This window comes from Paroedura picta, chromosome 2, assembly GCF_049243985.1.
Source record: "Paroedura picta isolate Pp20150507F chromosome 2, Ppicta_v3.0, whole genome shotgun sequence".
Lineage (NCBI taxonomy): Eukaryota > Metazoa > Chordata > Lepidosauria > Squamata > Gekkonidae > Paroedura > Paroedura picta.
In genome coordinates this window covers 89,838,267-89,853,289 of record NC_135370.1, presented here as the reverse complement: position 1 = coordinate 89,853,289, position 15,023 = coordinate 89,838,267, and the positions used below count along the sequence as shown (strand labels likewise).

The 15,023-nt window shown below is 43.3% G+C and overlaps 1 protein-coding gene across 5 annotated transcripts in view; it reads right to left on the bottom strand.

Annotated features, from left to right (window-relative positions):
• The window catches only part of KCNQ1 (potassium voltage-gated channel subfamily Q member 1), a 481,025-nt gene that overhangs the window by 46,051 nt on the left and 419,951 nt on the right, over nt 1-15,023 (bottom strand). For 3 of the 5 annotated variants that reach the window (XM_077321529.1, XM_077321530.1, XM_077321531.1), the window contains one exon: nt 7,565-13,545. The exons of 1 other annotated variant lie outside the window; for it this stretch is intronic. In XM_077321529.1, coding sequence (XP_077177644.1) covers nt 13,351-13,545 — 195 coding nt within the window. In that variant the 3' untranslated portion in view covers nt 7,565-13,350. Of the gene's footprint in view, nt 1-7,564; nt 13,546-15,023 lie in introns of those variants that run through there. One more of the 5 variants, XR_013228284.1, reaches the window with a different exon arrangement.

The window sequence follows — 15,023 nt, the reverse complement described above, 5'->3', positions numbered from 1 at the left end:
AATCCCCTGGGCCGGATGAAATGCACCCGAGAGTGCTCAAAGAACTTTCCGGAGAACTTGCAGAACCCTTGTCCATCATCTTCGGGACCTCTTTAAGGACTGGAGATGTCCCGGAGGACTGGAAGAGAGCAAATGTTATTCCGAACTTCAAAAAAGGGAGGAAGGATGACCCGGGAAACTACAGACCAGTGAGTCTGACCTCTGTTGTGGGGGAAGAAAATGCAGCAGATACTAAAGGGAGCGATCTGCTAACATCTATTTGGTGATCCAAGGAAGTCAGCATGGATTTGTCTCCAACAGGTTCTGTCAGACCAACCTGGTTTCCTTTTATGACCAAGTAACAGGTTTGCTGGATCATGGAAATTCAGTTGATGTCGTTTACTTGGATTTTAGTAAAGCTTTTGATAAACTTCCCCATGATGTTCTGATGGATAAATTGAAGGATTGCAATCTGGATTTTCAGATAGTCAGGTGGATAGGGCATTGGTTAGAGAACCACACTCAAAGAGTTGTTGTCAATGGTGTTTCATCAGACTGGAGGGAGGTGAGTAGCGGGGTACCTCAGGCCTCAGTGCTCGGCCCGGTACTTTTTAACATATTTATTAATGATCTAGATCAGTGGTCCCCAACCTTTTTATCACTGGGGACCACTCAATGCCGGGGACCACTCACCAGGGACCACTCACTGCCTTTTACTGAGGCTCAGTGGGGGGGTAGTTTACTCCTCTACTCTTAACCCCTAGCGCTTTCTGATCGCTATGGTAATGTTTAAACATCCCTTCAAAATAAGATACAGACACGTCACAACAATGAAGTGTGTTGTAAAGGGCTGGGGGGATGAAGTAAAGGGCCGGGGGGGGGGGAGAAGGCGTCCTTTGGGGCCCACCTCCAATTAGTCGAAGGACCACATGTGGTCTGCAGCCCACAGGTTGGGGATCGCTAATCTAGATGAGGGGGTGGAGGGACTACTCATCAAGTTTGCAGATGACACCAAATTGGGAGGACTGGCAAATATGCTGGAAGATAGAGACAGAGTTCAACGAGATCTGAACACAATGGAAAAATGGGCAAATGAGAACAAGATGCAATTTAATAAAGATAAGTGTAAAGTTCTGCATCTGGGTCAGAAAAATGAAAAGCATGCCTACTGGATGGGGGATACGCTTCTGGGTAACATTGTGTGTGAACAAGACCTTGGGGTACTTGTGGATTGTAAACTAAACATGAGCAGGCAGTGTGATGCAGCGGTAAAAAAGGCAAATGCCATTTTGGGCTGTATCAACAGGGGCATCACATCAAAACCACAAGATGTCATCGTACTGTGTGCAGTACTGTGTGCAGTTCTGGAGGCCGCACTTCAAGAAGGACGTAGATAAAATTGAAAGGGTAAAGAGGAGAGTGACGAGGATGATCTGGGGCTTAGGGACCAAGCCCTATGAAGATAGGTTGAGGGACTTGGGAATGTTCAGCCTGGAGAAAAGGAGGTTGAGAGGGGACATGATAGCCCTCTTTAAGTATTTGAAAGGTTGTCACTTGGAGGAGGGCAGGATGCTGTTTCTGTTGGCTGCAGAGGAGAGGACACGCAGTAATGGGTTTAAACTACAAGTACAACGATATAGGCTAGATATCAGAAAAAAGATTTTCACAGTCAGAGCAGTTCAGCAGTGGAATAGGCTGCCTAAGGAGGTGGTGAGCTCCCCCTCACTGGCAGTCTTCAAGCAAAGGTTGGATACACACTTTTCATGGATGCTTTAGGATGCTTAGGGCTGATCCTGCGTAGAGCAGGGGGTTGGACTAGATGGCCTGTATGGCCCCGTCCAACTCTATGGGCCATTCCGCACCGGGATCCATGTAGCAAATTGTTGGCTGAACGAAAAATCGCCATTTTAAATAGTGGAATTCGTCGTTATTCATATCTGCCTTTGTAGTGGAATCCAGTTGCATTTCTGTCGTTTCCCATAGGGTTCGGGTCTCGGCAAAAATCGCTAGAAAGGAAGCGCTATTGCTGAGCTGTGTCCTGCCCCTGGCCGTCAAGCAACCAATGGGCTGCCTTTATCATGCTCCCAAACCGCCCCTTTCCCTTTAAGGAAGGTTTAAAAAAAAAAAAAAAACACCCGTTGCAACGAATATGCGTTGATTCGTTGCAAAGGAGAGACCCATCCAGCTAGCAGGTGATGTATGAGCTGCCATTTCATCGTTGCCACGCTCCCCCCGAGTGGAAAAAAAATCCCCCCCCTCACGGGCACGATTTTCGGCCGAAAACAGTGTGAAAATAAAGTGAAAATAAAGTGAAAATAAACCAGCAAACGGGCTTGTGCTTGGTGACTTTAAACAGAGGGACTGCAGCCGGGGACGCCTCACTGGGTAAACAAAAGCTTTCCAGTGCGTTGATTTCCGCTCACTCGGAGAAAAAAAAATGGCGTTCGCTTCGCCAGAAGATCAGAGGAGAGAGCCAGGGGGAGGGACTTTGCAGAAACCGCAACAATGGTAACGCACAGAACTTTCCCGCTAGTGTTGCAGATTGGTTGCAGGAGTGTAGCGCTTTCCGGAGGGTGAATCCACTTTTTGGGATTTCCCTGAAAGCGCTACAACGAAGTGCTTTTTGCAGATCGGTTTCAGGAGTGTTGCAGATTGTCAACGACGTTGTGCATAACAGCAAAACTGTAGCGATTTCAATTAGTAACCATTGTGCTATTTTGGACAAATGCGGAAAGCCCCTATGATTCTATGATTCTATTATGTTTATCCAGAATTGTCAGTGTTTATGCTGCCTTACAATGTTTGATAAGCAACAAGTCTCCAAGGACTGTCCATGGCTATATACAGAAATTAGATCCTTGTGGTATAATGTAAATGCATATGATGGTCTTTGTAGCTCTGAAATGTGTTCCACCAAATCTACTGCATACCTGTCTTCTTGACAGTTCCTCACAATCTGCCTGAATCACTGAACACTACCATTTAAAAGGATTTCCCATTAATCTCTTAGGACCAGAATGGACAGAACTTGGCTTGGATCCATTCATTTCTGCTGTCCAAAGGGAATTCTATCAGTGATCTTCTTTGCCTCGCCCCTCCTACTGCTGACCAAAATACCCCTCTTCCTAAATACTACTGTGGGATGGAAACTCCCAGAAAAATGAGGGGAGAATCAAAAGTCTGCAGTAGGAGGTGGGAATTTATGACCACCTCTTTCTGCCCACATAATTTGTCTGTGGATCCAAGTCTTTGGCTAATAAGAGCTATTGTTGTCATCTGAAACATTGTTGATATTTTCTGTATCAATTAGAAGAGTTGGTTGTTATATGCTGCATTTCTCTACCAGAAGGAATCCCTTTCCTCTCTCCACAACAAACACCCTGTGAGGTAGGTGAGGCTGAGAGAGCCCTGATATTACTGCTTGGTCAGAACAGAAATCAGTGCTATGGCAAGCCCAAGGTCACCCACCTGGCTGCATGTGAAGGAGTGGAGAATCAATTGCGCTACACCAAGCTGGCTCTCATTAAGAAGGTACACTAGAGATGTAGGCTGACAAAAGAGCCTCTATCTGGAGCTGATTCCTCAGGGGGGAGAATACCAGCTCCACCATCCCATTCTTGGTGGGACTGGGGGTAGAGAGGGGGAAAATTTGTCACACCCTGGAGAAAAAGGCTAAGACCTGTTGTATGAAGCAGAGTTGTCAAAAACCTGCAAAAAATGTCTTGCCCCTTTGATGGATATTTAATGGAATATAATTTATCCTGTGCCATGAAATGTTTCAGCTGCTCATTTCCAAACACTTGACCTCTATTAAAGGTACAAGACATTGATTCTCCAGGTTGTTGGCAAGCCTATCTATAACAGCATTTTAAATTGTTTTTTTATTATTGCTTTCATTGACTAGTCATGCTGATGCTAGTGCTTTGCGGTAATCTGGTTTGGATTCTGCTCCTGGGGAGAAAGGAGAGGTAGAAACATTTAAAAATAAATAAATAATCAATGATATCTGGGAAGGATTCGATTTTAGATCAGCCACTCAGAACCAAGATGACTAGTTCAGGAAGACTGACAATGATCAGAACAACTGTTTTCCAAAGTAGTTAAAACAAGAAAGTAGCACTGGTTAACAACACTCTTCTATGGAAAAAATGATGACACTGCTAAAAGATTTGCTTCTCTTTAAAGTTTGTGGAACGCTGCTGATCTAACTTCTGCTGCACCTGGCTGAGTGATTGAGCAGAAATCCAACCAATGTGCTCTGGAAGCTTCACTTCCTTTGTACTGTGGGCGCTTGCTATGGAAAGCCAAGGTTGGATTAACTCAGGCTAAATCCTTTGGCAGTTTGCCAGACCAAGAAAAAAAATGCAGCAAACTCTCTAAGATGTTAGAGCTGGCTTTACTTATCCATTTTTTCCATGTTTATAATGAAAAATGTTCAATATCAAGTTAGCAGTTGTTCCCTTTAGATTGTAGCTATCAGCCAGAATAAGGATTCAATTGATATAAATAAGAGACATTTATAGATTTTTGCCTTCACTTCTTGCCTTTTTCAGGCATAATAGTTCACAGTGAGTATGGGAAAAACATGCTACACGGGATCCTCCCAATATGTATGGTTGCCCCTTTCTCTGAAAGGGGGAACATGTATTTTCAGCCCTAGGCATGTACCAGAAACCTGGAAATTCAAAGTTTTGTACATGCGTCCCATGGGTAGAATATGCATCTGCTGCACTTTTCTTTAAAAACTGCAATCACATATATTGGAAGGATTGCATGGAGCATTTTCTTCTTGGACATGAATGCCTGAAAAGGGGTTTTCTTCCATATTCCTTCATTCATATATGCCATTCACACTGAAAGAACCCACTTAGATATGACCCGGGGAATCCACTATGTTACCTGGGACCCCCCCCAGGGCTAAAAACAACATACGGATAATTTGGTATGGGGTCATGGTGTGTGTGTTTGTGTGCGCGTGCTTTAACTCTCCCCATGACACTTTTCTGATCTTATGCATATCCACTGGAGAAAATGTACAGGCTCATGTTGGATAGATTCAAGTGGGTAGCTGTGTTGGTCTGAAGTAGCACAACAAAAATGGAGCCCAATAGCACCTTTAAGACCAACAAAGATTTATTCAAGGTGTGCTCGGGAGTCACATAACTCATATTGGGTTTCTCCTTTAGGAAAATAACAACAGGGTGGAGGAATTGGGAACGAGAAAACAGTGTAGGTGAAGGGGTAAATCTCCTCTGCCCAGTAGTACACTTTTGATCTGAAATCACTTTCCCACTACTTTATTCTTTGAACACCTGCAGAAGAACATGGTGAGATCCTATGTTGTGTCAGTTTAAGAGACCACATACATTAAAAATGTTCTTAGAGAAAGGACACAGAAAAGACAAATATATAAGCTTTGTTTTAGCAGATACACAAAGGCAGAAAGAAAAATACTACAATGGAATTAAAACGTTGAACATTTTTCTTATTTAGAGGACCTTCATATTATGAAACCCTAGGATTGAAGCTTACTGTGTTTATCTGTTATTTGGCTTTGAACACATGCAATCCAACAATTGGCCAACACTTTGACAGCGCCACTTATTCCCTTCTGTGTTGCACCCCCTTCTCACTAACAGGAAACAGACTCTCCATAGGCTTTGTTCGTTGACAGCTTTTTAAACCTTTTGAGTTGTTGGAATGTTCATAAACATCTCAGCAGCTGAGACAGTAACTAAGATCTCATTTCAATGTATTTAAGAAAGAAATTAGCAACAGTGCCAGAAGTTTTAAAATAGCAGGATGTCCCTACCTTAGGTTTCTTCCCCACTTCTAATGAATTTATTTAAGTTTGTGCATATACTGGCAACATTTCTTTCAATTATCTGTATTAAGGTTTTGATCTGATACTCCATATAGATAGCCAAAGTAAAAGATTATTCAAAGTTGACAGATTGAATAGATACATCTCCTTTGAACAATGACAGTTCATTGCTAATAGTTCTGCTTTCCTGATTGAACACCATAACTATTAGATTGTCTTCTGGAACATGTAGAACCAAAGTTATGCCAGCAATTAAAAATCAAACTTTTCAGTTTAATTTCCTACAATGTCAGTGGCTCCTGTCTATTTTGAAAAGGGGAGCAACATTTTGTCATCTTGCAGACACACTTTAACCCTCCTTGACCGATTATGCATGGCAGCAGCCACTTCAGGCTGCTGCCAGGTCCTTGCATCGGGGTGACATGCCCTGCTGCTTCCCCTGTACGCATGGGGGAGGGGATCTCCCAGCATACGTGGACTGTCCTGGTGTAGGACTAGAAAGCCTGGTGCACTGCCTGGCGGCGGCAGCAATTGGAAGCAGGGGGCATGGGGCCACCACTGCACGATGGCAGGGAAGCAGCATGTCGCTCTCCCACCAAGATTAGGGTGGGGGAATGCCCTGGCCAGGTCTGCAACTCTGCAGAGCTGACAGGGGCATGTGGTGTCCCTGCAGGGACACTGTAGGTTGGGGGAGGAGCCCAAAGGCCTGGCTCTTCCAATTATGCACAGCGCTGCCCTGACCTAGCCCCCGATGGTACCCACAGCATCTCAGGGAATGGCATATTACCATTGGCCATCTGAAGGCCTGTGTCGGACCAGGGCTAGATGGTGGCTGGGATGGCGGCAACGCCATAATTGGGGATTAGCCAGCCTGGGCATTTTGTCCCGTCCTTAATCAGTCCCTGTGATTCCCTCTCCAAAGTACCTAAAGGCCAAAACAGAATGTTTTTTAAAAAAATGTTGTGCCACCCACCTCCAGAAATAATTCAGTCCAAGTGTAACACAACATGCCTAAATAAAAACCAACATCCTATCTAACTTGTATGTGAAAGAAAGGCTAAGTTGAGTGCAAGGTTTTGATACAACACAAATCACAAGATTTTGCAAAAGGCTCCTATGTAAGAGAGAACAACAATTATACATTACAGGCTAAAAGAAGAGTTGGTTCTTATATGCCACTTTTCTCTACCCGAAGGAGGCTCAAAGCGGCTTACATTCACCTTCCCTTTCCTCTCTCCACAACAGACACCCTGTGAGGTAGCTGAGGCTGAGAGAGCCTTGATATTACTGCTCGGTCAGAACTTTATCAGTGCTGTGGCGAGCCCAGGTCACTCAGCTGGTTACATGTGGGGGAGCGCAGAATCAAACCCGGCTCACCATATTAGAAGTCCCCAGTCCTAACCACTACACCAAGCTGGCTATACAAGTTAGGGCTCAGGTCCCCATCCTGAGTAACAGTCAGATATAACATGGGAATTCTACACAATTCCCACTTCTGTGGAATTCAGTTCAGACTGCAATTGTGATGTACATGGAAAAGGGGCATCAGCCTTGCCCATTTTCTCTACCTAAAATGGTCTGGTGTGCGCGCTATCTGGCATGTTAGGAAAACTCATGAGTGTATCCTACAGTTTGTGTTGTATACTATATACAAAACAAAATTATCTTTTCTGTTTCCTGCTAAGGGTAACTCATGATATCCAAACCTAGTTATACATCAAAGGAAGGAAATTCAGACAAACTAAAAAAAAAATCATATAATTCCTGTCCTGTATTTATTATGAAATTTACAACCTGAAATTACAATAGAATAGTGGACATCTTTAAAAAAAACAGATTCAAAATCATATCAGTTCTCTTCTGGTTTTCCATTAAATATAATGCCCTAGAGTAATCCCTGTTTTCAGTTTTTTTTAATGCTTCTGCTCCCTTTAAAATATATGTACTGTACAACAGAAAGGGTGAGCCATTTTAAATGTATTCCACATTACACTTAATGAGACACAGGACAATATACTTTGAATCCAGAGAAAGTAAGAAAGTTAAATCTCCAGATTAAAACCTGGAAATCTCAAGGTAAGAGGCAGCCTTTTCACATACATATAGCCCTATCAAGATGTAAGGTAAGGTGATCTGACTTATTTAGTGGTTTGGGGGTGTCATTAAGAGCAGAAGACAGATCTCATGCATGAATATCAATCCATCAGGGAGTTATTTTAAACAAACCATACTAAAATGAACAGAAGATACGTAAAAGCACAACAGATGATGGATGGCCTCTTAACAGCTGATACAGCTTAGTGGTTGCCTATGGGACACACAACTGTGAGTTCAAATCCTGTGGATATTTTTGCCACATAGCGTGGTGCTGGCCACACCATGTTCAATTTCAATAGAGGAGCAGAAAAAAATAATGGAGCTATTAACCAGGATAAACTAAGTTTGGAAACTCCACAGTAGAGGCAGTATCCCTTCAACTTAAAAGTTGCTGGGGAGCAACAGGATGAGCTGTTGCCTTGATACCCTGCTAGTGGTGTTCCTCAAAGCATCTGGATAGGATGATATGATTGGAAACAGGATATTGAACTAGGTGGACTTTCGGTCTGATGCAGGAGGGCTCTTCTTATGCTGTATGTGTGTGTTAAGTACTATCAAGTCACTTCTGATTTATGGCGACCTTAAGTATTAATAACCTCCAAAACATCCCATCGTTATCAGCTTTGCTTAGGTCTTGCAAACTGAGGCCCATGGCTTCTTTGATTGAGTCTATCCATCTCATGCTGGGTCTTCCTCTTTTCCTGCTGCCTTTTACTTCTCCTACCTACCATTATTGTCTTTGCTGTGGACTCTTGTCATCTCATGATATGACCAAATTGCAATCACCTCAGTGGAGTCTTTTTAGTTTCTAAGGAGTATTCAGGCTTGATTGGTCTCAAACTCATTTGTCTTTTGGGTAGTCCATTGTTTCTGCAAAACCTTCCTCCAACACCACATTTCAAATGAATCAACTTTCTTCCTGTCTACTTTCTTCATTGTCCAACAATGCTCTGTAGCTCCTATTAATTTCAATAAGACTCATAGAGAACTTTCTGGTAGACTGAATTCCATGCTGATTTACAATCCTAAGGAAACTCCACAATGGACTTAAGGGAGTGACACTGTTACTATTATACTGTAAAGCAGTGGTCCCCAACCCGCGGGCCGCGGCCCGGTGCCAGGCCACAAAGGCCTTGGCGCCGGGCCGCGAAGGCCTTGGCGCTGGGCCGCGGCTCCTTCTTCCCTCCCCCCCCGAAGTGAGAAGCTCGCCAGGCCGCGAGCAAATCGGCCGCCAAAGCAGCTGATTAGCTCGCGGCCCGGCAAGCTTCTTGTTTCGGGAGGGGAGGGAAGAGAAGCTTGCCGAGCCGCAAGCTAATCGGCCGCTTTAGCTTCAGTTTTTTAAAACACTTTTCGATAAATTTTTGAAACAAATAGTGGATTGAATGTAATCTCAACAATCCTGGGACACAAATCTTTTCATAGAATCATAGTATCATAGTTGCAAGAAAGCTCATTGCAAGCAGGAATGCAATGGGTGCTAGGACCCAGGGGACACAGGGAGGTGCAGATCTCTCTCTCTCTGTGTCTCTCTCTCCCTGTCCCTCTCGCTGTGTGTCTCGGTGTGCCTCGCAGGAGGAGGCCTAGCAGGTAATCGGCTGGTTTGTAGGAGGGAAGCAGGGCTGGTGTGCAGTTTGGGGTGGCTCTCTGTGCCTGTTTCTCTCTCCCTCTGTTGCAGCAGGGACGACTCTCTCTGTGTCTCTCTCTCTGTGGCAGCAGGAGCCATAGCAGGTAATTAGGGCTTGTTCTTTGGAGGGAAGCAAGGCTGGTCAGCAGTTTGGGGCAGCTCTCTCAGCCTCCCTTGCAGCAGGAGCAATAGGAGGGAATGAGGGCTTGTGTTCAGTCTGGCAGGGCTCTGTGTGTCTCTCTCTGTCTCTGCCGTGTCTGAGAGGAATGTGACTAGTGTCCAGGGAGGGAGGGCAGGAGCTGTAGGGGCAGGGTCAATCAGGGTGGCCCTATTCCAACTGATTGGCCCTATTCCAACTCAGATAGCTGGACATGTTCCACCCCCCAGGCTGTTTCACAAATATACAGAGGAACCATGGATAAGGATAAGGGATCTCCAGGGTAATTTAGGAAATTCACAACTACCTGCCCACCACAGTAACTAGATGTTGCCCCCCCCCCCATCAGAATCCCTGACCAGTCTGGCTTGGAGCAAATTTGCCTCCTGACCCAAAGTGGTGTTTGACATTTCCCTGGGCATGCAAGAAAGGGCTGCAAGAGCTAAGTACTGACACAATCACCTTTGCCCATCCACTTACAATCTGCCTAAGTTCACATAATTAACATTTCTGTCAGATGGCTATCTAGCCTCTGCTTTAAAAAGCCTCTGCTTTTTGTCCCAGCAGAAAAGCAACAGTAGAAAATAAACAATAAAAGTTCAATATATACTACTATCCTATTATCAAATGAGTCTTAAAATGGAACAGAATCACATTTTAATGTTTCCCAATTTTAGGACACGACATAGTTTTTCAAACAGAATTTGTGAGGTAATGGTTTCTCACAATGCTTATTTCTGCATAAGATGAATGATATAATTCAATTTTATGTAAAAATACTTCACTAGATGAAGACTTTTCCCTGATAACTTTCCTTAGGGCCTCTTAACTCATGACACTTTATCTCCTGGTCACTGAAGCCTCAGGCCTCCTGTTTGTCATTCTGTTTCTGGATGAGGAGTCAACAGCCCCATAAAACATGGCTGGTGGGGAAGGGTCAGTGGACCAAGGTGTGCAAAAGTACTTTCCCTCCATCTTCTTTACTATACTGGATATTCTAGTATAATGGCTTCCTGGCCCATTGTGCACCACTTACTTTAGCAACAAGTCCTGAGGACACATTTGTAGCTAATATGATAAAACATGATCACGATCAGAGTTGGAAGAGCAGAACAGGGATGCTTTGTACAGCTGAGCACCCAGTGCCAGTCACCAACCTTTGATTTCAAAGAGAAAGGGATTGAATGGGAGGAGTAGCAAGGAACATATCAACTTTTCATCTGGACTGCCAAGGATATCCTAGTCCACTCCTTTTTTAAAATGTTGCTGCCTTGGCTGGATCAGGACACCATACGTAAGTTATATAAATTTAAGTGCTATGGTAGGGCAAATCATATTTTGCATGAGATAAAATAAATAAAACTAAAAATGAAAATTTGAGGCCATGGAAAATTAAAGTTTTCACCAGAAAGAGCCAAAATCTGCAATGGTGTTCTGTAAGCAAAATTAATGGTTCTTAATATGTGAATTTAAAGATTTGTACAATCCATGCAGCTCTTAGGGATTACAACAAACTGGATAGAGACTTTCTTCTCCATTGCACCATGATTTCTGCATATACATGATGAGTAATGTGCACATAGAAGCTGAATACACAACTGAATATGTGTACTAATGCCACCGAAAAGCACTGTGAGATGATGTGAGGCAACACAGAAATCTTCTCTGGAAAGTCTCACACATGTTAGCCACCCCAGTCCACAAGTGATGAATGTATATGCCTATGAAGAAACTTCAGCAGTGGACACAGAAACAATTAACTGGTGAACTATTCAACTGAAATCTTTAATTTCTGTAAAACTGAGTGCCCATTCATACAACTGCTGGATCTTGTTGAAAAGTTCTGGTAGGTGCCATGATACAGCAGCAAGTGACAAAAGAAGCTGATATTTCTGAACCATTCAGATGCATGACTGGTGAAAGGGTAGCAAATAGTGCAGGATGTTATACGTGGAGGGGTCCTTTTGTCCCTCAGAACAATCCACGAAAGTAGGCTATGCTGAGGCAGAAGGATTGGCCCATTGAACTGCATGGCCCAAGTAAGCATTTCAACCCTGGTCTCCCCAGTTCAACAGACTAGCAGCTAAAGCATCACTATTTACACCCAGGGCTGCACCATTCAGCACCATTCAGTGGCTGCAGCATTCAGCAGCCAGGTGCATTCCAGACCTGAAGTATCAAACCCTCTGCTTCCACTGTCTTATTTTGACACCCACTCAGCGCTTTCCTTCAGTAGCACTAAGCAGGGGAAATGGGTCCTCTGCTGGCAATCTGCTGCATGAGCTACTACTGCATGGGTGGGTCCTGTATTTTAAAAATATATATCCTACTGTGACTAGAAACTTGCTTTAAAAATGAACAAGAAGTGAGTTTTCTCAAGAATGCAAATTCCAAAATCTGCTCTCCACGGTGTGCACAATAACTATATGAACAACCCTTCTTATAATCCTGAATGCAGTATCTTCTCCTGAATAGGGTTTATATCAGCAGAGTGGGGTCTGCAGAAGCACGAATGGCTCCTGCTGCCAACTCCCTGATGTACAGAGCTCCTTCAAGCAATATAGAGAGATGCTGTCAGGCAAACTGCATGGTCACTTCTGAAGTCAGATAAAACCCCAACGGTTGAAATGCTTTTGCACAAGTCTCCCCTTCTTAGACAAGAGTCTACCAGTGCTTTCCCTCACTTGCAGATTCAAGCCCTTGACCAACAAGATCCAGTTATTCTAGATCTGTGCTTATTACAGTACATTAAGAAACAGACTAAAGCTACAAACAGTATAAAAAAGCATGATTTTTCAAAGCTCCTTCAGGATAAGCATAGATAGTTGTGATGGATATTATATGTAACTTCTTTGGCAGTAGTATGATTTTTTTTAAATGAATTAACCTTTTTCTTTGGAATATTTTATTGCTCCTATGAAATCATATAGTGCAAAAATCTATATTGCCTTAAAAATTATTATTCCAAAGTGCTGGTTCTTCTCTGTAGAAAAACAGATTTTTTTTTTTTAAAAAAAGGCTAACATTATATAGATTTATGTAACAGGCTAAAAATGAAAACAGAAAAAGAAGTCAATCAAATGTGCGCCTTTGCCGTTTTCTAAAATGGCAGTGGTATGTTTATATAACGTAGTCAACATACATTATTTTCCTTTGGAATCTAATTAGCAGAGCCATATTTTTATCAGCAGAATCACACACAGAAAGCACACACTGCCATCTCTGTTCAAGTATCACTATCAGTAAAGAACCACAGGAGTGGCTGCAGAGCTAGCTAAGCCCTTCAGAGACATCTGGGCAGAACTTCCACACCTTGCTGGCAGCAGGAGTACCTGGTAGACCATCTGACTATCATCATCATCAGCACATATTGTTTTTGGTCTTTCAAGGTAACAAGAGGTTGCACTACTATGATTGATTCACACAAGAAAACCAAAAATAGAACAAACAAATGTACCACCTTAAAAACAACACAGTGCAGGCTTTAAGGTTTCATGGTTGTTTGCATGATTGTCTTTGGAAGAAGGCATCTGAGGTTAGTAACATTGGTACAGTAGACAAGCTTAATTATTTTATGGCTGATTATGAGCTTAAATTTGTCCCCATCCCAACTCATCAAGATTCACAATGTTCGGTGCCATTAAAAAAAGAAAAGAAAATCATGCTGCATCAAGATCCATCATCCTGGATGCTCCTTGGAACTGTCAGTTGCTCGTAGGTAGGAAGGGTGTTGCTGGACAGAAAGAGGTTCGAATTATCATTCCTTTGAGATGATTTGTCACTGCTTGGGTTGCCTCCCTGGCTGGACACCAGATGGTGTAGCAGGTCAGTGATGAGGTTCAGCTTCTGATCCATTTGGACAACCTGCCAAGACAAACAAAATGGCAGTGTTGAAATCTGAGAACAATATTTAAGCCAGGTATTTAAAAAATGGGCTTGCTAAAAATTAATGTGGACACATGCCATTCTTCTTGAGTGTCCATGTGGAAAGCTCACCCATCGTGTCTCCTCTCAGATACAAATATTGCCAATAGTTAAAATGAACTATTATCAGCTTTGTCTATCAAGTCCTGTCTGGATTAGCATGTCAAGTCCCTTTCTGAAAGTACACCTGAACTTGAAGAAGCTGACTCATAAGGAAATTCCAAATGGCTACCAGCCTCCTTTGTTTATACTCTCTTATTGCGTGTGGAAAGGGGATGCTACATTTGCACACCACACCAGCTTGTTTGCATATATATTTGAAGAAGGTCCATGACACTTGCTTTTTCAGTATGAGACCATTAAAAAGATGGCAGCGCTATGCTGTGCAGCATGATAATGTCTATGAGGCCTGTGACCACAATCCAACCCTCTCAGGTCAGCTACCACAGCATAAGAGGGGGCTGTGCAGTTATCTGACTCTCTTAGGACCTATAAGTACTGCTGGAAGAGGGGGAAAAAAGGATGGACCTCTAAGTTTAAACAGACCTGAACTTCTTTTTGTAAGGGAGTTGGCAACCTCCTTTTTGGCTTGGTAGCAGCCAGTTGGACATGGAGAGTTTTAAGTTGTGTGGGGATTTCATCCCTAAGAAGGTATGTTCTCTCTTGCTGATGAATGGCACCTGCAAGTGAGTTAGGTTTAAAAACCCTGAATATGAAGAAGAGCAGTGCTTATACCTGATGCCTAAAGAAGAGCCCTGCTTACACATGATGCTTATTAGGAAGGTATTAGAAAAGGATTTGATCTCCATGTTTTCAGTGGTATCAGCCAATTATGTCTGTGGGAGGATGCAGCGGACTCAAGGTTGTCTCCACAAAAGCCAAGAATGCAGCCTGCAAGTGTTTTTGTGGAGTTAGTAAGTTTTAATTATAATATAGACGTTTTTCTTTCCATTGTTTTTTTTTGTGCCCGACTGAATGTTATGGGCTTTCCTTTATCCACTATAACATTTTCTTTCGCTGAATAAACTTGAAGCTTTGTTGTAAGCCTGTGCATCAGGGAAGTAAAAGAATTCCCATAATAAAAGGATGTGATAGGTCCCTTTGAAGGCCCCCCTGCCCCCCATACACTTTTGGCTCACATGAACACCATTGCTGCTAGGGATGCCAGCCTTCAGGTGGGACCACAGCACATCTGCAGATACAGAGATCAGTTCCCCTGGAGAAAATGGCTCCAATGCCCCACTGTGGTCCCTTTCCTCCTCAGGCTACACCCCCAAATCTCCAAGGGTTTCACAACCTAGATTTGGCAACCATACTCCCCCAATCCCCTGCAAAGGCCAAGGAAGGACCTGGCAACTCTACTTGCTACTAGATTTAAGAGCAGCACCAAATATAGCACAGCTCCATAAGAATATTTA